Source organism: Oncorhynchus gorbuscha, linkage group LG08, assembly GCF_021184085.1.
Source record: "Oncorhynchus gorbuscha isolate QuinsamMale2020 ecotype Even-year linkage group LG08, OgorEven_v1.0, whole genome shotgun sequence".
In the NCBI taxonomy this organism is placed as follows: domain Eukaryota; kingdom Metazoa; phylum Chordata; class Actinopteri; order Salmoniformes; family Salmonidae; genus Oncorhynchus; species Oncorhynchus gorbuscha.
In genome coordinates this window covers 22,624,432-22,651,156 of record NC_060180.1, presented here as the reverse complement: position 1 = coordinate 22,651,156, position 26,725 = coordinate 22,624,432, and the positions used below count along the sequence as shown (strand labels likewise).

The window sequence follows — 26,725 nt, the reverse complement described above, 5'->3', positions numbered from 1 at the left end:
TGCATCAAAGTACTGAACTTGGTGTGATGGGAGAGTATAGAGGGAACACAAAGCAGTAGAGTAGGAGAGAGAGACGAATGCTCCCGAAGGAGGAATATCAAAATACAGTTGACCAAGGAAGACTGGAGGGAGACTGGAGGGAGACTGGAGGGAGACTGGAGGGAGACTGGAGGGAGACTGGAGGGAGACTGGGGGAAGTCTGGAGGGAGACTGGAGGGAGACTGGAGGGAGACTGGAGGGAGTCTGGAGGGAGACTGGAGGGAGTCTGGAGGGAGACTGGAGGGAGTCTGGAGGGAGACTGGAGGGAGTCTGGAGGGAGTCTGGAGGGAGACTGGAGGGAGACTGGAGGAGGACTGGAGGAAGACTGGGGGAAGTCTGGAGGGAGACTGAAGGGGCCCTGAGAAGTATGGCTTTGACTCTTTCACTTCCGCGCTGTCACTTGCGCTTTGTTGCCTCGGAGTTGTGTCACATGAATAAGGCAGCGTGTGTAAAAGAGCCCTGGCGACGCCGCTGACAGAATTCACAGATGCTCTTTTACGACCCAATTTACGGAGGAGGGGATGTTTGACTATGGCTCCCTGCTTGTGCCATCAAACCACTGCAACTTATCCAGAACGCTGCAGCACGTCTGGTGATCAACCTTCCCAAGTTCTCTCATGTCACCCCGCTCCTCCGCACACTCCACTGGCTTCCAGTCTAAGCTCGCATCCACTACAAGACCATAGTGCTTACCTACGGAACAGCAAGAGGACCTGCCCCTCCCTACCTTCAGGATATGCCCAAACCCTACACCCCAAGAGCACTCTGTTCTGCCACCTTTGGTCTCTTGGCCCTCCCTCTCAGCCCAGTCGAAGCTCTTCTCTGTCCTGGCACCTCAGGGGTGGAACCAGTATCACCCTGAAGCTAGGACAGCAGAGTCACTCCCCATCTTCCGAAAACATCTGAAATCCTCTTCATCTTAAATAATCCCACAGCACCCCCCTTCGCACCCCCTGCAACCTAGCTATGTGATTTGTGTTCCCTGTGAATGGGAGCTGAGCTGTACTTATGAAAATTAGGAAGTCCTGTGGTTTCTCTGATTGTCCAGACCCAAAGGGCACCTTGGAGCATATTTCCTCCTGGAGCAAAGAAAGTGTGATTGACTAGAGTGACACCACTGATTGAGCTCTTAAGCACCATTGTGAAAACCTGTATACCTCTGTGATGCCCAATCAAAGTGAGATTGCAAAGTGAAGTCAACAGAATAATTTTAAATGGTAAGGCATTGATAATTATGCAGAAGGCTGGTTCTATGGAGTACCCTGTATCCCTATGCTGAGATACGGCCTTTGTTGATTTCTTTCTCATTGGGAGCGGTGTGTGTTGTGTGTGTTGTGTATGAAGGCATCATTCATGGCAAAGCAGCAGAATGTGCCCTTTTCAACCATTCCAGGTGCAAACAACTGGGCTTTCAGCAAGGGCAGAAATACAAGGCAAGACAGCATGGGCTCTGTTTACCATGTTCATCTCTCACAAATCAAATCAATGTTTACCTTACAGGGAAGTCCTTACTTACAGGCCCTAACCAACAGTGCAATTGTTAAGTAAAAAAATAGGTATTAGAGTACAAAATAGGTATTAGGGTACAAAATAGGTATTAGGGTACAAAATAGGTATTAGGGTACAAAATAGGTATTAGGGTACAAAATAGGTATTCGAGAATAAAATAGGTATTAGAGTACAAAATAGGTATTAGAGTAAAAAAAATAGATATTAGAGCTCCACATTTAGAGCTATGGACGAAGAAACTGGACATTCTACAATGTTTTTAGGCTTGTACATATCAAGGCAGCTGCCTTGATATGACTCTGAAGTGATCAGTGGAGATAATGGCGAATGCCAATCTGTAAAACCTTGAATTGTTGTTGTTTTGCTTGTATTCAGTGGGTATTGTTGCTATAAACTTTATACACTTTGATAGTGACTGCCGGCAGTCAGTCAGTCAGTCAGTCATTCAGTAACTCAGTTATTCAGTCATTCAGTCAGTTAGTCTGTATGTCAATCAGTTAGTCTGCCAGTTTGCCAGACTGTCTGTCAGTCTGCCAGTCTGTCAATCAGTTAGTCTGTCTCTCTTGTCCATCAAAGCTCAGGACCTGTCTGTGTGTCAGTATCAGTCCCAGCTCATCGATAGGCAGCCCTCATGAATCCTGACTGACAGGCAGTGTGAGGGCCAGAGAAGAGAGAAGAACAGAGAGGAGCCTAGGCTGCTGATCGATGGGGTAACGATCGCTGAGCCTTATCTTGTCAGTGGCGCCTCAGGGCTGGTTGCAAGGCGCTCGCGGATATCGAGGAGAGAAGGATTCTCCTGAAGGAGGGATATCAAAATGCAGGTGACAGAGGAAGACCGCCGAAAGACCGGAGGAAGACCGGAGAGGCGCTAAGAGGTGTTGCTTTGAGTCTTTCACTTCCGCGCTGTCACTTGCACTTTGTTGCGTCGGAGTTGTGTCACATGAATAAGGCAGCGTGTGTAAAAGAGCCCTGGCGACGCCGCTCACAGAATTTACAGATGCTCTTTTATGACCCAATTTACGGAGGAGGGGATGTTTGACTATGATAATGCCTTTTGTCTTCTCATGCTTTGGAATACTAAAAGGGTTCAGGTATCTGAATAGACAGGCTCAGGTATTTTGTTGACATGTGGTAGGTAGGAAAATTACATTTACAGTACATGGTCATGGTCTACAAGAGGATGCATATCATCATCATCATGACAGGGTGTAATAGACAGAGCCATATCCTAAATCTCTTGGCAGCTGCCTTGAACTTGTCTCCTGAATTGTAGGCTGAAAGTGATCGTCTTTCGATGGCTGGTGGCTTTGTATCACAGGAGGCTGCTGAGGGGAGGACAGCTCATAATCCCTCTAATCACTCTGACATCAATGCAAATGTAATCAAAAATTGAATCAAACATTTCATGAGAGCCCATGAGCTCATGTTGCACAACATTTCTATAGGCTATGCAATTGCGTGAGAACAGAGTGATGGCCTCTATTAAAAAGAGGAGGATCCCACCAGCTTTCTATAGGCTAGGCCTACTATATTTATTTCTCAACTTTCCTAATAATAAGCACATTGCTTCTCTTTTCAACAGCAGTGTTTCTTACCTGGCTGGCATGAAAATGAACCATGGGAAAAGCGTTGTCCATTCAAGTTGATAGATGACATTTTCCACTGCCCCTGTTTCGAGACAGGTGCATGATAATGATTCATTCTAAATCAAAACTAATTTCACACCTATATTAATTAGTATATGTAAAGACAAGATTAAATCAAGAATAGTGTGATGGGTGACAATAGTAGCCTAACACTTGTGAATGATAATATCACTTGTGAGTGATGTCCAGCATAAGGCAAGAAACAGAGCATGCTTTTTTGCGTCTTTTTATAATCCTAGTCACACACCTCATGCAGCCTAGCCCATAGGCCTATATGTGTTGGTATAGTTTGCATCACAACTAAAGTGGCCAAATAACGTCTTAAAATGAAGCACATTAATCCGCTTTACAAGGAGTGTAGAGCCTAACTGGCATACATACGCATCGCGTATACAATAGGTCAACTTTTGTACTATGGGGGATAGTATATTGACAGAGGCTACTGCTTTTGCAGTTCGTTAGGCCTACTCATCTTGTTGTGTGACGAAAAGTAAATGTGGACAGTTCTTCCAATATCTTCAATATGCGCCTCGGAATTGGATAAGGACGCATGCAGTTGCATTCCCGATGTGTCTGTCTTTACTTGTAGCCTGTGAGAAAGACCACGGAGAGCCATGTGAGTGAGAGGTGCTTCGGAGAGCAATGTGAGCGAGAGGTGCTTCAGCATGCAGCCGGGGGAAGGGAATTGTCATTATTATATTTAGCCCAAGGGCACAACAGCCACTGGCTGCAAAATGCATGGAATTTTTTAGGGGGCATTATGACCACACAAAGGGGATGTAGCCGGGAAATTCTAGGCATTATCAAGTGCTTGTCAAATTGGGAATGAGAGACTGATGAAGTGTGTGCAGACTGCCTAAAAAACAAAGCAGAGCTCATGCCTTTCATGCAACTTTTTTCAAACCATCATTAGAGTCGCATCAAAACATATAACCCAACATTTGTATCACAACTAAAGTTACATAAATAGCTGTAAATAAAGCATATAGGAGGACCTGTTTCTTTGTTAACCGCTCAACACAGAATAGCTGCATGTGCCCACTACCTCAAATAGTTTGGAGAAAATATTATTTTTTATTTTATTCAGCTATGTTCAGTTGTATTCTTCATACCATAAAATAATGCCACAGAATTTTAAGCAAATCCTGTCTACTAAATGAACTAGTGTAGCCCACAGCCATATGGCATAGCCAGGTCAGGGCCTAACATACAGTAAGGACAACTCATAGTATGCTATTCTGTTCTTCTGAAATAGTCTACATTTTCTTCATTTCCTGTTTTGACCTGTCTAAAATAAATTATGAATTTATTGTGATGGTGTAGCCTATATTACATGGATATATTAGACTTTTTCAAATGTAGATGTTCCAAAGGTCTGCATCAGTGGCTTGTAGGCTATGAGTGGAAGCTACGTGTTTATGTTGATTACGGTCAATTACTGTGAGACCGGAATGACAATCACCGGCTGGCCAAATTTCATGACTGCAACAGCCCTACCTGAGACTGGAGATAAGTACTGTAGCCTAGCTATGTGATTTTTGTTCTTTGTGAATGTGAGCTGAGCTGTACTTATACAAATTAGAAAGTCCTGTGGTTTCTCTGATTGTCCAGACCCAAAGGGCACCTTGGAACATATTTTCTCCAGGAGACAAGAAAGCGTGATTGACTAGAGCAGGGATTGGCAACTTTGACGGGGGGCGAGGGCCACAAAAAAACAGAACTCATCATGAGGGACTGCAGTGGCTCGTGGGTCTGCGTACCCTCATCCATACCCCCACCTTGTGAGCAAAACAGAGAAGAGAAAAACATGTACTTGCAATTTCCTGCAATTCTACACATTTTGCCATGAGGTGTAGAGAAAATATTGCCGTTTTAAAGCAAGTTCGCTGCAAATCTACAGATTTTTCCATGGGGAGGAGAGAAGATTTTGCAACTGTATAAATTATTTCATGCAGTTCTACACGTACTGTAGGGTGTAGGCAAATGTTTGCTGAATTTGAAATGATAGCTGATGATCAGTGGGCCCCACACCAGTCGGTAATTGGACCATGCTTACTACAAGTTTAGATAGCTGGCTGGTGAACTAACTTACTAATCTGAAGCATTTTTGTTCACATCGGCCAGTTGAGTGACTGCTGGTGCACAACCAAATTCGAAATTCCACGTTGTGTATTGTTATTTTAACACTCAACAGTAAGTAACAAAAAAATAAATATGGTTTTAGATTGGTCCGCGCTCCCTACTAAAGGGGGCGGGGCCATGGGCCGCCAGTTGCCCATCCCTAGACTAGAGTGACACCACAGGCTGACTGAGCTCTCAAGCACCAATGTGAAATGAGATTGCAAAGTGAAGTCAACAGAATGATTTTAAATGGTAAGGCATTGATAATTATGCAGAAGGCTAGTTCTATGGAGTACCCTGTATCCCTATGCTGAGATATGGCCTTTGTTGGTTTCTTTCTCATTGGGAGCGGTGTGTGTATTTGTGTGTGTTGTGTATGAAGGCATCATTCATGGCAAAGCAGCAGAATGTGCCCTTTTCAACCATGCCAGGTGCAAACAACTGGGCTTTCAGCAAGGGCAGAAATACAAGGCAAGACAGCATGGGCTCTGTTTACCATGTCCATCTCTCACAAATCAAATCCAAGTTTATTTGTCATGTGCGCCGAATGCAACAGGTGTAGGTAGACCTTACAGGGAAGTGCTTACTTACAGGCCCTAATCAACAGTGCAATTGTTAAGTAAAGAAAATAGGTATTAGAGTACAAAATAGGTATAAGAGCTCCACATTTAGAGCTATGGACGATGAAACTAGAGATTCTACAATATTTTTAGGCTTTTACATATCACATTTTGTACTTAAAATTGTTTTCTTTCTGGTTGATATTATAACATAACAAATAGACAGGTCTTCAAGTTGTCCCTGAATTACAGACCATTGAATATAGTTTCCATAGAGAGGGAGAGAGGAGAGGAGAGGAGAGGAGAAAGGGGGAGTGAGAGAGACAAATGAAAAGAAGTGATTCACATTACGGGCAAAGCACAAGATGAACATTCATCGTTGCTCATCGCACAGTACGTCACTTTTGACACGGGAGCTGCGGATCCGACAGAAAGAAAATCCGTCTTCCTGAAACTCATTTGACTGGATTCTCGATACTTGAGGCTCCATTATTGTTGATGCACAGTGCTTTAATAGCCACAGAGGAGGAAGTAACCATAGCAGTCTATACGTTTCCCACAGGTCTTCATAACCTATGTCCTGTAGTGTCGAGTCGACTCTGATTCAAAACACTATCAGTGTGATTGTATTACATGAAGTGGAGATAATGGCGAATGGCAATCTGTAAAATCTTTCATTGTTGTTCTGTTTTGTTTTGTATTCAGTGGGTATAGTTGCTATAAACTTTTTTTGTGACGCAGTCAGTCACTCCATCTATCTGTCTTTCTGTCAGTTAGTGAGGCAGCCTTTCAGTCAGTCAGGCAGTCAGTCAGTCAGTTAGTCTGTCTCTCGTGTCCATCAAGGCTCAGGACCTGTCTGTGTGTCAGTCCCAGCTCATCGATAGTCAGCCCTCCTGATTCCTGACTGACAGGCAGTGTGAGGGCCAGTGAAGAGAAGAGCAGAGAGGAGCCTAGGCTGCTGATCAATGGGGGAACGATCGCTAAGCCTTATCTTGTCAACAGCGCCCAGCCCGGGTGCTGGTCGCAAGGCACTCCCGGATGTCGCCGTCGAGCGCCGTTGTCTCAGAGCACCGGGAAGGTGATAAAGGCCGTGAGATTACAGCGAAATGGAGGGGTCAAACAAGGGGCTCCCTTGAGAGACCTCCTCACCTTGTTTTCTCGTTCTTTCTCTCTGTGTTTTCATATCTTTGTATCTGATTCCTCTCTTCTCAACATGTCAAGACTGGAGAAAACCCATTAACATTTCCATTACAGATATCTTTCAAATGTCTACTATGTCCTCATACATACATATCAATGATAAAATGACCTGTTGTCTGCATTGAAGAACTGCTCTGGTTTTAAGCGCTGGTTCTAATGCGTGTGTGCGTTTGTGTTTCTCTGGCAGTTTAACTTTGTGGGCCGGATCCTGGGACCACGGGGGCTGACAGCCAAGCAGCTGGAGGCAGAGACAGGATGTAAAATCATGGTGCGCGGGAAGGGCTCCATGAGGGACAAGAAGAAGGTGAGGCGAGCACAAACACACTCACCCACACACACTAACACACACACACACACTCTCAGGTACTATAAGCTCCCCCTCACACAACGATTGCAATTTACAAGATAACATCTTATTTGGTTTTCTCTCATTATTGACCATGTCAGCAATTGACCACTTTAATCTATTCATCTTCTCTCAGATGCCATTGGCTCTAATAGTAACACTGGTGGTGTGTTTACATACAGTTTGTGTAAACAGCACTGCATCCTCTATTGGTGTGTCCACTAGTGTGCAAGGCCATCTGAAGACTCAGATATTTCCTCCTATTGGGAAACAACAATCCTTCCCCCAAGCTGCACCGTGGCTCTGAGAGGGGCTGGGCAGGTGTTCAAACATTGTCCTCGACCTCAGATCTGTTGGGCCCAGCAGCATTGGGGCTAGAGGGGCCCTCAGTCCAGCCTGATCCGGTCCCTGAAACGTGACCATGCTGGGGCGGCGTGATCTCCTAACCCTGGCCCCTGTAGGATGTGAGAGGAGCACTTGGAGGGGGTCATCCACGCACACACACTTGCGCACCGACACATGGACAAATGCACACACGTGTGCGCATACACACACACACGGACAGTTATTTATTTCCCATCTCGCTCTTTTCAGAGAAAGGTCTGTTTGTGTTTCCAATGTATAAGCAGGGTCCGTCCCTCTATTTGGACAAGTGGTGTTAGTGGAGATGGTGATCTGAGCTGTTCCACAGAGTCCCAGTGGGGGGCACTGGCAGAAAAAAATAAAACAAGTGTCTGATATCCCTGTTGTGGTCTCCTGCACTCCTCCACATCTGCTTCAGCTCAGCATCCTGCAGAAACCCAGCTGCTCCAGCTATCTCACCATAACAGAGCTGGAGAGAGGCTCTCTCTCTAGTCTAACCACTATGTTGTTGGTGATGAAATGTATTACAGGGTAAGTCAAACTACTGGTCTTTCTCACGTCGTAAAACACAGTCAATGGCCCCCTCTATCCTTTCTCTGTTGCGCTCTCTCGCTCTCTCGCTCTCTCGCTCTCTCTCTCTCTCTCTCTCTCTCTCTCTCTCTCTCTCTCTCTCTCTCTCTCTCTCTCTCTCTCTCTCTCTCTCTCTCTCTCTCTCTCTCTCTCTCTCTCTCTCCCTATCCCTCTCTCTCCCTCCCTATCCCTCTCTCTCCCTCCCTCTCTCCTCTGTGGGCATTGTTGTTGCAGCGGTGATTGGGTTCCTTGCCACCTGCACGCAATTTATTAGGTTTCTGAGCAGCACAGAGGCCGGTGTCCTTGTCCTCTGCGTAATGTCTCATGCCGCATATACACTCCTTAAATGAAACAAATGCCTGCCGACACAGATGGGGTCTTGTGGAATGCAGGAGGTAGTGGAAACACAGCACCACCACAGCAGCCAGCCAATAGATAACCAGTGAGAAGCCGCTCTCCCACACTAACTCACACTCAAACAGGGCCTGATGATAACCACAGGATGCGTGTTAGGACTCCTATTATACCATGGCTACTCAAAACCACACCACACAAATGGATCCACCAGGGGCTTCCTCAGTTACGACGGACAAAACCTGCAAATACAGAGGTTTTAATTCTGAGGAATAGACATCTAGCTATCGTTGGAGAGGTTAGCCCTGAAAGGGGTGGGGGTATGTTTGAGTTAAATGGTGTCACTGTCTATAGCCTTAGAGTTGGCCGGGGTCTCAGCAGCGCTGGGCTGGGATTGGACGAGAGAGCGCCTCGCTGTCTCTCAGTGTGTCCGCCACAGCAGTGTAACACACATTAGCCCGCCTCTGACTCCTCTGTGGCTGTTGTCCCCCCGCACACACACAAAAACACACAAACGGGCCAAAATACACTTTTCCACTATACACGCACATTAACATTCGCTCAGACACGGTCCGTGAAGCAGCATGGTGAGTAAACTAGCTAGGTGTTTTGAGGTGAGAGGATGGAGTGCTGACAGTTTCTGCCTCCCTCTGGTTGACATCCTCATTGTCCTGACAATAGCTGTCAGCCGGACTCTTGTCTTCCAGTGTCCCTGCTCTGCTCGAGGTCTGCTGGCTACTACAGTTACTATGACGGTCCGACTGTCTTCACACAGATCTACTGTACTCTAGTCCCAGAACCACACAGCCTACTCTACTCACGCGTAGCTTACAGCTCCCCTTCGCCCGTGCGTGTGCATCTCTCTCTCTCTCTCTCTCTCTCTCTCTCTCTCTCTCTCTCTCTCAATCTCTCTCTCATTTACTCTCAGTCACGCTCTCTCTCTCTCTCTCTCTCTCTCTCTCTCTCTCTCTCTCTCTCTCTCTCTCTCTCTCTCTCTCTCATTTACTCTCAGTCACGTTCTCTCTCTCCCTGCCTCTCTCTCTCCCTCTTTCTGAGTTCATATGAGTCTGGGAATTACTTTGCAAGTTGCTATGTTAAAGCAACGCTGTACATAGTTTGCGTCAGAGGAGGCTGGTGGGAGGAGTTATAAGAGGACGGGCACATTGGAATGGTGGGAACGGAATACAATGAACCCCTCCTCCCATAGCTCTTCCCACCAACATTCATTGGTTTGTATACATATCAGTGTTGTTGTTTGTTGCATTAGTATTGCCATGTGTCTTCAAGCGACACGACAGTAACTAACCCAGTAACTAACCGTGCAGGCATCAAGCTTACCGGGAGCTCACTGCTTAGCGGTTTGAATGACCTGTGGGTTTAGCGGTTTGAATGACCTGTGGGTTTAGCGGGTTGAATGACCTGTGGGTTTAGCGGTTTGAATGACCTGTGGGTTTAGCGGTTTGAATGACCTGTGGGTTTAGCGGTTTGAATGACCTGTGGGTTTAGCGGTTTGAATGACCTGTGGGTTTAGCGGTTTGAATGACCTGTGGGTTTAGCGGTTTGAATGACCTGTGGGTTGCGGTAACCTGCGTGTGACCTGCGGTAAACAACTTCTCTGATAGAAAATAGCCTATATGGCATCAGCATTAGTCAGACACATTTGTTCTATAATGTCTGTCTCGTCCAAAACAGAGTTTTGTATGTGAGTTTATGACTCTCTTGAGGGTTGGGTTTTGATTTCGACAATGCTCACTTGCCCATTAACACGGGATACACAGCTGAGGTGATTGCACTCTGTCCAATCCTACCACAGAACACAGACAGTGAAACAGAGCTGCCCATAAGCACAGCGCATCTGACTCTTTAAATTGTTTTATTTATTTAACCAGGAAGGGCTCATTGAGATTTAAAATCTCTTTTTCAAGAGTGTCCTGGCCAAGTCATTACAAAAATTACAGACAAACAACATGAAAAACTACAAGTAATCTAGTAAAAACCATAGAATTCACAAGAGTATAACAAAATCAAAAACAGCTAATTAAAAACATTGACAGGTCAGGGAATCAGTATCAAAATCATTCATCAGTGATTTAAAAATACCAATCGGGACAAGTTCTTCCAGTTGAAAAGTATTTTGTAAGGCGTACCAAGACGATGGCGCAGAGTACATAAAAGCCCTTTTACCAAATTCAGTTTGGACATTTGGAACAGTTAGCAGGATAAAGTCCAGTGAACGAAGAGAGTACCCAACACATTTCTGAACAATAAAAATGCCCAAATAAAAAGGTAGTAAAAATGGCTTTGTAAATAAAAGTATACCAGTGCCTGAGCCTACGAGTGACTAGAGAAGGCCAGCCAACCCTGGTATACAAAGTGCAGTGGTGCCTAAGGGTTTTGCAGTTTAAAATAAATCTCAAAGTGCCATGGTAAAGGGTGTCAATTGATCTCAAACACTGAGCGGAAGCATTAATAAATAAAATATCCTCATAGTCTAGTAAAGGCATAAATGTAGCTGACACTAGCCTCCTTCTGGCTTCAAAAGAAAAACAGGCCTTATTCCTAAAATAAAATCCCAATTTCAGTTTAAATTTTTTTCTGAGTTGTTGAATATGCAATTTAAAAGAGACACCGTCATCAATTAAAATTCCAAGATATTTATATGAGTGTCACGGCCGTTGAAAGAAGTAGACCAAAGCGCAGCGTGGGGAGCGTACATATTCCTTTTTATTAGGATGACGCCAACAAAAACAATAAACAATACAAAAACAACCCTGAAGCTTAAGGGCTATGTGCCACAAACAAAGTTAACTACCCACAATCACTGGTGGGGAAAGGGCTGCCTAAGTATGGTTCCCAATCAGAGAGAACGATAGACAGCTGTCCCTGATTGAGAACCATACCCGGCCAAAACATAGAAATACAAAATCATAGAAAACAAAAACATAGAATGCCCACCCCAAATCACACCCTGACCAAACCAAATAGAGACATAAAAAGGCTCTCTAAGGTCAGGGTGTGACAATGAGGTTACAACCTCAATCTCCTTTCCCTGACAGGTGAAAGGTTCAGAGGTCTATTTCTTGCTTTGGAAAACACCATTAGTTTAGTTTTGTCAGTATTGAGGATCAGCTTAAATTGACACAAGGTATGTTGAACAGTATAAAAAGCAGATTGCTAGTTCTGGAAAGCTTTTGTAAGAGATGAGGCACAACAGTAAATAATAGTATCATCAGCAAAAAAATGAAGTTGCGCATTTTGGACATTTTTGTCTAAATCATTTATATAAATAGTGAATAAGAGAGGACCAAGTACAGAGCCTTGGGGCACACCATTAAAGACAGACAATTTAACAGACATAAGCCCATCACATTGAGTGCACTGAGTTCTATCAGACAGATAGTTAGCAAACCATGCAACTGCATGCTCTGAAAGACCTACACTCGACAATCTCTGCCTTAGTATAGCATGATCAACTGTATCAAAAGCCTTAGAGAGATCAATAAAAAGTGAGACACGGTGCTGTTTTTTGTCAAGGGCTTCAGTGATATCATTTAAAACCTTCATGGCTGCTGTAATTGTGCTATGGTTCTTCCTGAAGCCCGATTGGTACATTGATCAAATAGAGTTAGTAAATAAAAACTCTTTTAGCAGTTCACTCCAAGGGTTTCAAGTATTTTCACCAGGTGTGACAGCGTTGAGATTGGCCTATAATTATTTAAAAGAGTTGGATCCCCCCCTTTTAAAAGTGGTAGGACAAATGCTGATTTCCAGATTTTCGGAATTTCATTACATTCCAGGGTTAGAATGAACAGAGATGTAAGTGGTTCAGCTATGAAATCAGCTGCCAGATTTAAAAAGCAGGGATCCAAAAGATCAGGACCTGCAGGCTTTCTCTGATCTAAGGATTTCAGGGCTTTATGTACCACCTGCACTGAGAATGGCAACAAGCTGAAAGCTTGACCAGATCTCACTGGTTCATCCACACAGGGTTGTACAGAGACAGAGGACACTGAATCAAACAGCCTACCAGATGATGCAAAGTGCTAATTGAAACAATTCAGCATTTCAGTTTTGTCATCTAGAGCAACAGAGTCCTTCAAAACACATGACGGTAATTCTTTAACATTACTGTTACCAGACATACACTTAATTAATAGCCTTCCAAAACATTCTAGGGTCATTCAGGTTATCAGTGGTAACAGACATAACATATTCAGACTTGGCCTTCCTGAGAAGAAAAGAACACTTGTTTCGTAACTGCCTAAAATCAGCATCCGAACATAATTTCCTTGCTTTAGCTCAGGCTAGATTATGGTCGTGAATAATACAAGACAGCTCCGAAGAAAACCATGGATTATTCCGCCCTTTAACCCTGAACCTGCGGAATGGGGCATGTTTGTTTTCTCTTTTGAAAAACCATTATGAAAGAATTTCCAGGCAGTTTCCACATGAGGGATAAGTTCAATCTTGCTCCAGTCAAAATAAAACAAATCATGAAAGAAAGCCTGCTCATTAAAACACTTCATGTATCTTACGAATAAAATGTGGGTTTGTCTTAGGAACCTTAGTATTTCTAACAAAAACAACAGCACAATGGTCACTTACATCATTACAAAAAACACCAATTTAAGTGGAACATTTGTCAATATCAAATCAATCAGGGTAGATTTCTCTGTGCATTTAAGATTTGGGCGAGTGGGTGAGTTAATCAACTGGGTAAGATTCATAGAATTACAAAACATTTTTAAATCATCAGACACCGGCTTTAACCAACACCAGTTGAGATCACCAATCAAGATCATTTCACTGTAACTCTGTTTACATAAGACAACACATCGAGCCTTTTTTCAATTAAACCCCCTCAGCAAAAACATCAACATTTATTACAGTTTTCTTGAGTTAGCTTAGATTCATTCAGACAATTTTGAGGAAGTAACACTGGCTTTGTTCCTATGGTGTCTCATGGGGGACAAACTGCAGTAAATGCCACCTTGAACCACACCCCCAAGACCGACATCTTTTTTTCTTAGTGAGCAACAGAGAAACATGGAATCGGTACGTTCAGTTTCTCTTTAAAGTCTCTTTAATTACCGTCTCCTCTTAGCAGATATTCTGCCATGCAGCAGTACAGTGGCTCACAGGGGACACAAGCCGAGTTTGTTTGAGCTTAGTGAGGATGAAAAGAAATGCTTTGTGTGGTTTGCCTTTCCTTAGAGAAGTACCCTGCTGTGTACACTTCCTAAAATGTGCACTAACCTTTATCTGTCAACAAAATTTGAATGAGCCAACTGCTAATGTGTGTTTGCGTTGGTGTACATTCTGTATGTGTGTGTGTGTGTGTTTGTGTACGTTCTGAGTGTGTGTGCGTGCATGTGTGGGTATCATACAGTATGTGAGTGTGTTGGGGAAGGGGAAGGGTGGGTGGTATATGCATGGGGGTGTATAATCCTTATTGTGGACAGAATTCTGATTCTGTGCTGGGATGTTGCAAAGGAGAGTGCTGTAACAAAAGAAATAGCCTAACCCTAATATCTGGTTCCCCCTAAATATTTTAACAAGGAGCCTTGATGTGACAGGGCTTTTACACAATCAAAAAGTCTTCTGGATGTCAGGGAACAGCACATTCTCAGTCTTCTAGCTCTATAACCTCCAACTGTGTGTGTGTGCATGTGTGTGTGTGTGTGTGTGTGTGTGTTTGTCAGGGAGAACGAGAAAAGAGAGCAGGTGGTCTCAAACTCTTCTTCATACCATGGCCAGTGTATAGTGTATCATGTGCAGAAATATGTTCAGCCTTTAAAGGCTTGAACCAGCCTGACTGAACCATGTATCCTGAGGGTACCCAGTTAGCACATAACGTTCTGAAAACCATATGTTTCTTAGAGCTTAGTGAGAGTGTGGTTATCCTATGGCTATTTTGCACAAAACCTTCCCACACCTTTCTGGGAATGGTGCAGGATAGTTGCTTGGCTTTGGAACATTCTCAGCACATTTAAGGAACTTGACAAATAAAAACTTCTTGGTATTTCAAACATGGTTACATTTCATTTATATGTTCTTTGAACGTTCTCCAACTGGTTTGGCATTAGGAATGTTCTCAAATAGTTGAGAGAACTTTAAAAAACAATGTTCTTCTGTGAGAATTTCCGTACTTCAGCATAACGTTTCCTTAAAATGATTTCATTTTTTTCTCAGAACGTTCATTCTCCATCCATTCTCAGAACGTTAAGAAAACGTTCCCTAAAAAAAGAGGAAAAAAAAAAGAGGGAAAAAAAGCCAAGGAGAGAGAGAGAGAGAGAGAGAGAGAGAGAGAGAGAGAGAGAGAGAGAGAGAGAGAGAGAGAGAGAGAGAGAGAGAGAGAGAGAGAGAGAGAGAGAGAGAGAGAGAGAGAGAGAGAGAGAGAGAGAGAGAGAGAGAGAGAGAGAGAGAGAGAGAGAGAGAGAGAGAGAGAGAGAGAGAGAGAGAGAGAGAGAGAGAGAGAGAGAGAGAGAGAGAGAGAGAGAGAGAGAGAGATGAATTTCCATGTGTGCTTGGAGTAAAAAAAAAGTAACCCAAAATAAGATAGCAGTGTTATTAAAAGTCTTATTGAAACAAACAGTGAACTGAAAGTTTCAAATAACCCATCATTCCAGAGCGTTATAATTAAACCTTGTAGGAAACCTTCCAGGATCCAGAGTTAAACATTCTCAGAAACTCTCTGCAACCTAAAAAGAAATGTTCCTAGAACAGGTGAAATGTTCACTTATCTCAGAACGTTTAAAAAACGTTCTGTTTTACCGGTCGGAAAACGTATGGCTTCGTTTCCACAACCAATGTGAAACCAAAAACATACGTTCCCACAACTCCCATGGAACCAAAAGCTCTAGCTGGGTACATTCCCCTGCTTTTGGACTTTAAATCCCCTGCCTTTAATCCATTGACACTGACATGATGAACCCACTCACTGTTGATCTCTCTTCTCTCTTCTCTGCCCTCACTTTCACTGACTATTACAGAAGCTGTCAGTCACTACAATATCTCCCAACTTTGATCCGAGTGGAGGTGTTCACCTTGATAAACCTTTCTGTAGAGTAAACTCCCCCATCCCCGCTCTGATACTACAGGTGGTACGGCCCGAGACCTCCTTTACATCTCATTACTCCACAGTGGCTCACAGAGGGAAAGAAGTTATTAGGAACGGTGCCAAGAAGAGATAAGGAATGGAATGACGTTTTGCTGTTCACATGCCAGTGCCCAAATGCACAAACATATAAGGTCATAATGCAGACTCACACAGGTGCACGCACACACAGGCATTAGCATACAAATACGCACACATACACCTTTCTAGAACTAGGAGGTTTGATATACCTTCCAACCGACCATCCTAAGGACCCTGTAGCACTCTCTTTAAGTTTCCATAGTCCCACTCCCACCACCCTCCTCAGTTCCCTCTGTCTCTGCTCTACCCAATTAGTCTTGCTGTGTGCTGTCATATTGGCCCGGCTCCTGTGTTCTCCCGCACTGTTCCTTTGTGGGGGCGACTGACTCTTCTTCAGAGAGGCGTTATTGCCTGAGTGAGGATTACAAAAGAGCTGACCCATGGATTTATGGTGGTTGATTATGGCCCAGGTCTGTGGCAGTGGCGAATGAGAGCGAGAGACAGGAAGGGGGAGAGAGTGAGAAAGAGATAGAGAGAGGGGTCAGAGAGAGATAAACATGGAAGGGTCACACAGCTGGACAAGCAGTCATTTAAAAGGGCTGAGGGAACATAACCTTGACTCTCGACATGTCATGTTGTTCCGTACTGAAGGGCAGTGGGCAGTGGTAGTGGGTGTGTGTACTTGCATTTGTGTGTGTGTGTGTGTTTAGCTGAATCTTCAGATGACTCCAGATGTAGCCTGTGTCAGAGCCAACCCCAGCACACTTCCACACACATCCACATCCACACACACACACACACACACACATCCACACACACACATCCACATCCACACACACACATCCACACACACACACATCCACATCCACACACACACATCCACATCACACACACATCCACATCCACACACACACATCCACATCCACACACACACATCCACACACACATCTACATCCACATCCACACACACACATCCATCCACCCCTCTGAACCTCTTCTGGGGGTGTTGCTCTGGCTTTTCCTGGGTGTTATTGATGGTGTGTTAGTGGGTGGGCTGGCTGGTCTTCGACAGCGAGATGCAGGGGATCCAATTGTTTTGTTTGTCATGAAAAAGGTAACGCAAGATAAATCAAGTCAGGAAGAAAGTAGAGAGAAGTCATATTAATATCGTTGTTTGTACTGTGTATTTGCTCGTGGTTGAGATGGATTCCTAGATAATCTCATATATTATCTGTCATTGATGTTTAGTTGGGTGTTCGTGCTGGTGTTTGGAACTGTGATCATACGAGCCGTCGTTATCTTTGGAGTGCATTGGAAATGACTACAAATGGCAGTAGCGGCCGGACAGCAGTGAAAAAAAGGCTCACCTCCCCATGGTCTCTCTGACAACACCTTATACCCGTCATCAAATGATCAGACAAACTCAAATAAACAGACAATTTAAAATAAGTGCTTTTCAGTAAAAGACATTGGAATCCTAAATCACTGCTCTGCTGAAAATACGGGGACAGTGGGAGAACAATCACAGACCGCAAGCCATCAATTTCCCATTTGCAACTAGAGTGAGAAAAACTATTTGTTTATGTATACCTTTGTTGTCTTAATCAGATTTAGATTTTTCATTTGGGGAGCCATGAGGAGGAAAACACCAAATATGAGAAGGGAGGAGGAGGAGATGAGTGAATATTTTACCAGGCTTCTTTTTCTTGTGACAAAGTCAATTAGAGGATGTGTCTTTCATTTTTCTCTCCTCCATATCTCTTTATTCCCCTGTTTAAAAGGTGGCAGATGAAAGGAGAATGGCTTTTATTGCCGCGCAGCCCCACCCCTGCCTGAACAAAACTCCCTTATTTAAATGGGGTCATCTTTGATTCACATGTCATGTAAAGCAAGGCATTCCGGCATTTATTCAAATAATATGGAGATTTGTAGCATGCACAATAGCACTGTTGAAGCTGGGACACTTGAAAAGAAACTAGGGGGTGTCAGGTTCACACTCGTTATTTTATAGAAAAATTTTATCGAAACACAAGTGACTTGTTCATGTACTTTCACCGCAATTCCGTACTCCAAACACAGGAGGTTGGTGGCCCCTTAATTGGGGAGGACGGGCTCATAGTAATGGCTGGTACAGAATAGGTGGAATGTTAATCCAACTCAGCAAACACATGATTTCCAGGTGTTTGATGCCATTCCATACACTCCATTCCAGACATTATTATGAGCTGTCCTCCTCTCACCAGCCTCATGTGACAAAATATCCTAGTCCAAATAATCCAAAGTCCAAATTTCACTTTCCTGAACATCAATCACTTCTTTACTAACTAGATCAGATCTTAAAATCAATTAACAATCTAGACAATCTGATTAACAAACCACATCTATTTTCTTTGTTCCCGCCAGCTCACACACTGTGCACGGTGAGTCTCACACACCAGACACACTGTCTGTTTCAGCCTAAAAGCTTCATTCCAGTTCAACAGAAACAACCCTGATCTTCTCTCTCTCTCTCTCTCTCTCTCTCTGGGATAGGTATACAAGCCTCTTTGTAGAGGAACGCCACCTTTGATGTCATGTAGTGTGCGTCCTGTCTTCCGCTGCGGTGTCATGGGTTTAGGCAGATCAAAGTGGAGTCTGTTCGGATATGCTGTGTTTTTGTTTGTTTGGCGTGTGTGTTTCTCTCTCTCTCTCTCTCTCTCTCCGTTGTTCTGTAATGGGGGATTGTTGTTTGTTCTGTAGTTCTGGGTTGGTGAGGAAGCAGAGAACGACATGTCGGCGTTGTATTATGCTGTCTTATTCCCGTCACTCTCAACACGTTCCATGCTAATATTGAGGCCGGAATTGAATGGAACCCACTCACACACTTGTCATTCTAAAAGCTGGAAGCATGTTTATGTGATGGGAGTCTAGCTAGTTAGTACTGGTGGTAATAAAACAACGATGCGGCTTTCGTTGACCAGAGGAAAAGAGCTGCTGCGTTATTAACAACAATTCAGGTTGTATCGTGTCGAGCCCTGAGAGTCAGCGGTGCTGTAGGTCTGTTAGAGAGTGGAGAGAAGCAGCGTCAAAGGCACCAGGGGACTTTGCTTAACCTCCTGTCTGTCTACAGTTCACACCATTGTTTGACCTAGACAGCAGCGTTTCGACTCTCACGTGGAGGCACTGAAGTAACGCGGGCTATTTTTTTCTTGCCTCATTTTGAACAGATTAGCTACGGCATATTGAATAAGTGAAAGAGGGAAGCCGTTGCGCTCTCAGTGAGGTCTGAGGAATGTGGGGATTTCAACAAGTCCATAGAGCTTGACATGGCTCCCTTTGAGAGCTCTTCTCTTCTGGCAGTGGCATGTTGACCATACCTATAGAGAACATGTTTTTGGAGTAACACTTTACTTGACACGCAGTGTCATAACACGGTCATAGCCGTGTCATAATATGTCATAACAACTCACTGAACTTGTCACGGACATTCTTACTGACAGTTGTGGCTGCTTTGTGTTGTGTGTTGTTGTCTCTACCTTCTTGCCCTTTGTGCTGTTGACTGTGCCTGATAATGTTTGCACCATGTCTTGTGCTGCTACCATGTTGTGTTGTTGTCATGTTGTTGTCATGTGGTGTTGCTGCCTTCCTGTGTTGCTGTCTTAGGTCTCTCTTTATGTAGTGTAGTGTTGTCTCTCTTTATGTAGTGTAGTGTTGTCTCTCTTTATGTAGTGTAGTGTTGTCTCTCTTTATGTAGTGTAGTGTTGTCTCTCTTTATGTAGTGTAGTGTTGTCTCTCTTTATGTAGTGTAGTGTTGTCTCTCTTTATGTAGTGTAGTGTTGTCTCTCTTTATGTAGTGTAGTGTTGTCTCTCTTTATGTAGTGTAGTGTTGTCTCTCTTTTTAGTGTTGTAGTGTAGTGTTGTCTCTCTTTATGTAGTGTAGTGTTGTCTCTCTTTATGTAGTGTAGTGTTGTCTCTCTTTATGTAGTGTAGTGTTGTCTCTCTTTATGTAGTGTAGTGTTGTCTCTCTTTATGTAGTGTAGTGTTGTCTCTCTTTATGTAGTGTAGTGTTGTCTCTCTTTATGTAGTGTAGTGTTGTCTCTCTTTATGTAGTGTAGTGTTGTCTCTCTTTATGTAGTGTAGTGTTGTCTCTCTTTTGTCTCTCTTTATGTAGTGTAGTGTTGTCTCTCTTTATGTAGTGTAGTGTTGTCTCTCTTTATGTAGTGTAGTGTTGTCTCTCTTTATGTAGTGTAGTGTTGTCTCTCTTTATGTAGTGTAGTGTTGTCTCTCTTTATGTAGTGTAGTGTTGTCTCTCTTTATGTAGTGTAGTGTTGTCTCTCTTTATGTAGTGTAGTGTTGTCTCTCTTTATGTAGTGTAGTGTTGTCTCTCTTGTCATGGTTGTGTGTTTTGTCCGATATTTATGTCATTTATTTTTTTTTTTAACCCCAGCCCCTGTCCCATAACACTGACCCATACATTTAGACTTGTTGCCACATATATTGTGTTATTTTATGGCTGGTTATGACACTTACATAAGAGTGTCAAACCTCACATTTATTATTATTATTATTTAAAGTCTTTGTTGTTGTAATGAATTCTTTACAGTCATGGTTTTTTTCAATAATATTTTAAAGAACTTGTTGAACATCCACTTTATGACACTGTCGAGAAGCATCATGACCATCCTGATCATATAAGCCAGATAGACCTACGTACCTACATGGCCTTATGTCGGTCATCAGTCACAAAGATGGTGTCTTGTCCTGCTGCTAAATACGCTCCTGCATTCATCCCAGTCATCCGATACAGAGCATTGGGGCAGGTTCATGTCTCACATCATTGTGTGCACAATTACAATGATAATTGAATATGGTCAATGTCAGAAATGTTTTAAATAACATAAACATACTGTTGACAAGTAGACTGTTGTAATGGAATATTTTGCCTTGTTTTATGGGTTTTGACACTCTTATGTAGGTGTCATAGCAGCCATAAAATAACACAATATATGTCACAACAGGTGTAAATATGTCATGACAGTGTTATGACATATTATGTCCGTGTCATAAAGGGTTATATATATATATATATATATATTCCATTTAGCAGACGCTTTTATCCAAAGCGACTTACAGTCATGTGTGCATACATTCTACGTATGGGTGGTCCCGGGGATCGAACCCACTACCCTGGCGTTACAAGCGCCATGCTCTACCAACTGAGCTACAGAAGGTTATGATGCTGTGTGTTAAGTGAAGTGTTACCCAATTTTGTATTATGTTATCATTTGAAGGGGGCAAATTACACATACATTAACCATTTATTGTTGATCATATTTTTAAAAATCTAGATATATTATTTAACCTTTATTTAACCAGGCAAGTCAGTTAAGAACAAATTCTTATTTTATAATGACGGCCTACACCGGCCAAACCCTCCCCTAACCCGGACGACACAGGGCCAATTGTGCGCTGCCCTATGGGACTCCCGATTACAGCCGGTTGTGATACAGCCCGGGATCGAACCAGGGTCTGTAGTGATGCCCCTAGCAGTGAGATGCAGTGCCTTAGACCGCTGCGCCACTCGGGAGCTATATTTGACCATTGATCGTCATCAAAACACATATACTGAGTGTACAAAACAATAGGAACACCTGCTCTTTCCATGACAGACTGACCAGGTGAATCCAGGTGAAAGCTGTGATCCCTTATTGATGTCACCTGTTAAAACCACTTCAATCAGTGTAGCTGAAGGGGAGGAGACAGGTCAAAGAAGGATTTTTATGCCTTGAGACAATTGAGACTTGATTTTGTGTGTGTGCCATTCAGAAGGTGAATGGGCAAGACAAAATATTGATGTGCCTTTGAATGTTGTGTAGTAGTAGGTACCAGGTGCACCGGTTTGAGTTTTTCAAGAACTGCAAAGCTGCTGGGTTTACGCTCAACAGTTTTCCCGTGTGTATCAAGAATGATCAACCATTCAAAGGACATCCAGAAAACATTTTTGTATTATTATCATTTTTACTCTTTTTTTCTCCCCTATTTCCTGTTATCCAATTGGTAGTTACAGTTTTGTCCTATTGCTGCAACTTCCATACGGACTCTGGAGAGGCGAAGGTCGAGAGCCATGCGTCCTCCGAAACACTACCCTGCCAAGCCGCACTGCCTGCTTAACCCGGAAGCCAGTCGCACTAATGTGTCAGAAGAAACACTGTCCAACTGGCGACCTTGTCAGCGTGGATGAGAGTGCGATGGGATAAGGACATCCTGGCAGGCCAAACCCTCCCTAACCCGGACGACGCTGGGCCAATTGTGCATTGCCTCATGGTCTCCCGGTCGCGGTGGGCTGTGACACAGCCTGGGATTGAACCCGGTTCTGTAGTGATGCCTCAAGCACTCAGGAGGCCCTATCCAGCCAACTTGACACAACTGTGGGAAGCACTGGTGTCAACATGGGCCAACATCCCTGTAGAACGCTTTCGACACCTTGTAGAGTCCATGCCCTGATGAATTGAGGCTGTTCTGGGGGGAAAAGGGGGTGCAACTTAATATTAGGAAGGTGCTCCTAATGTTTTGTACACTCAGGGCATGCCACACTGAACAGAAATATAAACGCAACATGCAACAATTATATATTTTTTTACTGAGTTACAGTTCATATAAGGAAATCAGTCAATTTAAATAAATGAATAAGTCCCTAATCTATGGATTTCACATGACTGGGAATACAGATATGCATTTGTGGATCTCAGATACCTTTAAAAAAAAAAAAGGAGGTGCAAAACTGCACATTTTAGAGTGGCCTTTTATTGTCCCCAGCACAAGGTGCACCTGAGTAATGATCATGCTGTTTAACCAGCTTCTTGATTTGCCAAATCTGTCAAGTGGAAAAGGAGAAATGCTCACTAACAGGGATGTTAACAAATTTTGCACAAAAATTCTGGAATCTTTTATTTCAACACATGAAACATGGGACCAACACTTTACATGTCGCGTTTATATTTTTATTCAGTATATTTCCCAGACACTCCTGAACTAAAAAGCTCTACTCCATTAAGAATGTTTTTAATCCTTGACTAGACTTAATCTGTGTCTGGGTAACCGGCCCATGAAATACAGCCTTTGGACTTGTTTTTAACTCTTTTTCTCCCCCCCCCCCCCTTCTTTCAGGAGGAGCAGAACCGAGGAAAGCCCAACTGGGAGCACCTCAATGAGGACCTGCATGTCCTGATCACGGTGGAGGACGCTCAGAACCGCGCTGAGATCAAGCTGAAGAGGGCCGTGGAGGAGGTCAACAAACTACTGGTGCCTGCGGTGAGTCAGTGGCCCCGTGTCACTTCCTGTCGCCGAGGGCCTGTGATGCATGGCTCAGAAGAAAGCTCTCAGAAATGTCACCAATCAGATGTGTTTATTTAAAGAGCTGAAATTGATGTCATGTGTATTATTATATTGAGGAAGCAAATATCAAGTGGTGAAAATGGATTGGTTGTAGTTCACTCTAGATTGTATTTCTGTGCGAAAAGAGTCACGTGCAAGATGATGTGCCATAATGTGCGTGTGTGCGCATGCAAAAATGGTCATCACTCTTGCAGTGAAATGATGTATTAGCCAACAGCTTAATATTAGAATTTCATTCAAATGAGCTGAGCGTTATAGAATCAGCACAAACGCAATTGCCCTTTAAAACGAATTACCGCTGATTGCACATTCAAGTAGTCCGCTTTTATGTCAGTCGCTAAAACTATACGACTATATTTATATCCTCCAAAAAAACATACAGCGGTTTCTTTGATAGAGAAATCAATACCAAAGACGTCCATGTGTATGTGTGTGTGCACGGGGGCTTGCATGTGTTTGTGTGTGTGTGTGCACGGGGGCTTGCATGTGTGTGTGTGTGTGTGTGCACGGGGGCTTGCATGTGTTTTGTGTGTGTGTGTGCACGGGGGCTTGCATGTGTGTGTGTGTGTGTGTGCGCACGGGGGCTTGCATGTGTTTGTGTGTGTGTGTGTGCACGGGGGCTTGCATGTGTGTGTGTGTGTGTGCACGGGGGCTTGCATGTGTTTGTGTGTGTGTGCACGGGGGCTTGCATGTGTTTGTGTGTGTGTGCACGGGGGCTTGCATGGGGCTTGCATGTGTTTGTGTGTGTGTGTGCACGGGGCTTGCATGTGTTTGTGTGTGTGCACGGGGGCTTGCATGTGTGTGTGTGTGTGTGTGTGCATGGGGGCTTGCATGTGTTTGTGTGTGTGTGCACGGGGGCTTTGTGTGCACGGGGCTTGTGTGTTTGTGTGTGTGCACGGGGGCTTGCATGTGTTTGTGTGTGTGTGTGTGTGCACGGGGGCTTGCATGTGTTGTGTGTGTGTGTGTGCACGGGGGCTTGCATGTGTGTGTGTGTGTGTGCACGGGGGCACATGTGTTTGGGGGCTTGCATGTGTTTTGTGTGTGTGTGTGCACGGGGGCTTGCATGTGTTTGTGTGTGTGTGCACGGGGGCTTGCATGTGTGTGTGTGTGTGCACGGGGCTTGCATGTGTTTGTGTGTGTGTGTGCACGGGGCTTGTGTGTGTGTGTGTGTGCACGGGGCTTGCGTGTGTGTGTGTGTGTGTGTGTGTGTGCACGGGGGCTTGCACGGGGGCTTGTGTGTGTGTGTGTGTGTGTGTGCATGGGGGCTTGTGTGTGTGTGTGTGTGTGCATGGGGGCTTGTGTGTGTGTGTGTGTGTGTGTGTGTGTGTGTGTGTGTGTGTGTGTGTGCACGGGGGCTTGCATGTGTGTGTGTGTGTGTGTGTGTGTGTGTGTGTGTGTGCACGGGGGCTTGCATGTGGGTGAGAGAGAGAGAGAGAGAGAGATGTTTTTGCTGATCCTCCACATGTTCTCCCTTTCATTTCCTTGGTGTCACTTGATGAACAGGAAGTGAGAGTTTCCATCATAGTGAGAAAGGGGAAGTTTCGGAAGGAACCTGCAGGATGGTGTCATCGTCTCAGTCTGCTGGAGGAACTATTTTCAGTTCTTAAAGCATTGTCGACTTAAAGGATAAAAACGGCCTTTTGGTCAAATAAACCCAAAGGACTAAGGGTTGAAATAGCACATGAGATTCACCACCGATGGACTCTAGTTATGCGTGTGTACGCACAGACTGAAATGACCTACAGGACGGGTGTGTGAGGGAATGAATGACCATGGAATAGTGTTGAAAGAGGATCGTGGGTGAATAAGTCGTTCACTCTTGGAGGAATCTTTGTATCATATTACATGTGCCCTTCATTGATACATTACACCCCAGCATAGATGAATGGCCATGCTGGATTTCCATGTGTTAGCCTACAGTTAGCATGATGTCGCCGAGTTTAGCCGGCCCATGTCTCCCATCCCATCTGTTGACGATGTTTCTGGGAAGTAAAAAGTTGGCTCCTCTTCTGTGTCTGTCAGGAGTCTATTTGGGACAGCGTGACATTGGAGGGCATCCGTCAGATCACGTGATTGGCTGGCAAGGTCCTATGGGGTAATAGGTGCTCTCTAGGTTATTCTGTCATACACAGACTCTGACAGGCTGCTAACACAGAAAGCATGACCAGTGTAGCTGGTCCTCATTGATCAAATTACCGCTCATAAATGAATGACGAACACAAGACGAGTAAGGTCAGGCATCTGAGGAACCTGGATGGGAGTCAAGGTAGGTGGTAGTGTGATTCTGTATTTACTGTACGTAGGTTTGAGCTGTAGATGTTAGTTGGAAGCAGGGCTGTTTTGGGTGGGAATGACTCACTCACTGGCTAACGAGGAACAGATTAGGAAATGACGTGATCAGCATCCCACCAGAGGGCCATAGCAGTCACACGTATACACACCCTGTTAATGGTAGATATAGGACTGCAACTGCTAGGAGAGTTTTGATTTGTAGTTTTAAGTGTGTTGTTGCTTGTCAGTGAAAGTTTTCAAACCACAGATTTCAGGATGTTTGTTTCTCAAGAACAGGAAGCCTTCAAGCGCTGTTCCAGGCGTTGCTCTGACGAGGATAGGCAACATATTGACATTTGTTTGATGGCAAATGTTTTAAAAGACTGTGAAGTGATGAGGCATATCTGCTGCTTTGCCTTGGTACTAGGGCTTCGCCAGCTTTATTAGCTAATAAAGGGATGCCACTCTCCCTTGGGCCTCAGGCTTCCACCAACAACAGACGTTAATGTTCCGGCTATCAGAGTAGAGATACCAGCATCCTAAAGGTAAAACCACTGAAAAACAACAGTCTCTGTTGTCCCCACTGCTCCAAAACCCACCCACATGACAGAATCTCTCTCTCCTTCCCTCTCTCTCCCCTTTCTCCTCTACCCTCTCCTCTCTGCTCTCATCTAGCCCCCCCTTTCCACACCTCCTCTCCCCTCGAGCATCTCCTCTCTCCCACACTCCCATCCTCTCCCCCTAACCCCCCTCTCAGAGTGGCCAGTGTGATCCTATGGATAGGGCCTGGCCGGGAGGCAGCGTGTGTGAGTGAAGGAGTGAACCCAACAACCCTGTGTATACAATCCATTAACGGGACCAGCGTTTGCCTCCAGGGGCTTGTCGCAAACAAAGAAAATAAAGAAGGGGATGTGTTTTTCCCACTGTTTGTGTAAAGATAACAGCCGGCAGCTTTTCCTCTCCAACTCTCCTAAAGAGCTCCTTAATCCCCGCAGAAATTTACATACAGATTGAACGCGTCGGTTGACGTTCAATCTGCCAGTTCTGCTCCGTCGTCGGTTGGGCAGTGGAGTGACACAGGTTGCTGGGAGTTTTCTATCTCTAGGCATATAGGATAGATGCCTGCCGTGGTGCATAGCAATGCACGTATAGGATAGAATGACATTAGCACGCCGGTTGGTGGTACAGTTGTATGAATCGGGTGAGCTGTCAGTTGTGGTTCACATTTAGTACC

At 44.3% G+C, this 26,725-nt stretch overlaps 1 protein-coding gene across 3 annotated transcripts in view; it reads left to right on the top strand.

The window, feature by feature from the left end:
• LOC124041359 (protein quaking) overlaps positions 1-26,725 on the top strand; it is a 108,916-nt gene that overhangs the window by 45,189 nt on the left and 37,002 nt on the right. For all 3 annotated transcript variants that reach the window (XM_046358865.1, XM_046358864.1, XM_046358863.1), the window contains exons 3-4: positions 7,263-7,379; positions 22,993-23,136. In XM_046358865.1, coding sequence (XP_046214821.1) covers positions 7,263-7,379; positions 22,993-23,136 — 261 coding nt within the window. The remainder of the gene's footprint in view (positions 1-7,262; positions 7,380-22,992; positions 23,137-26,725) is intronic.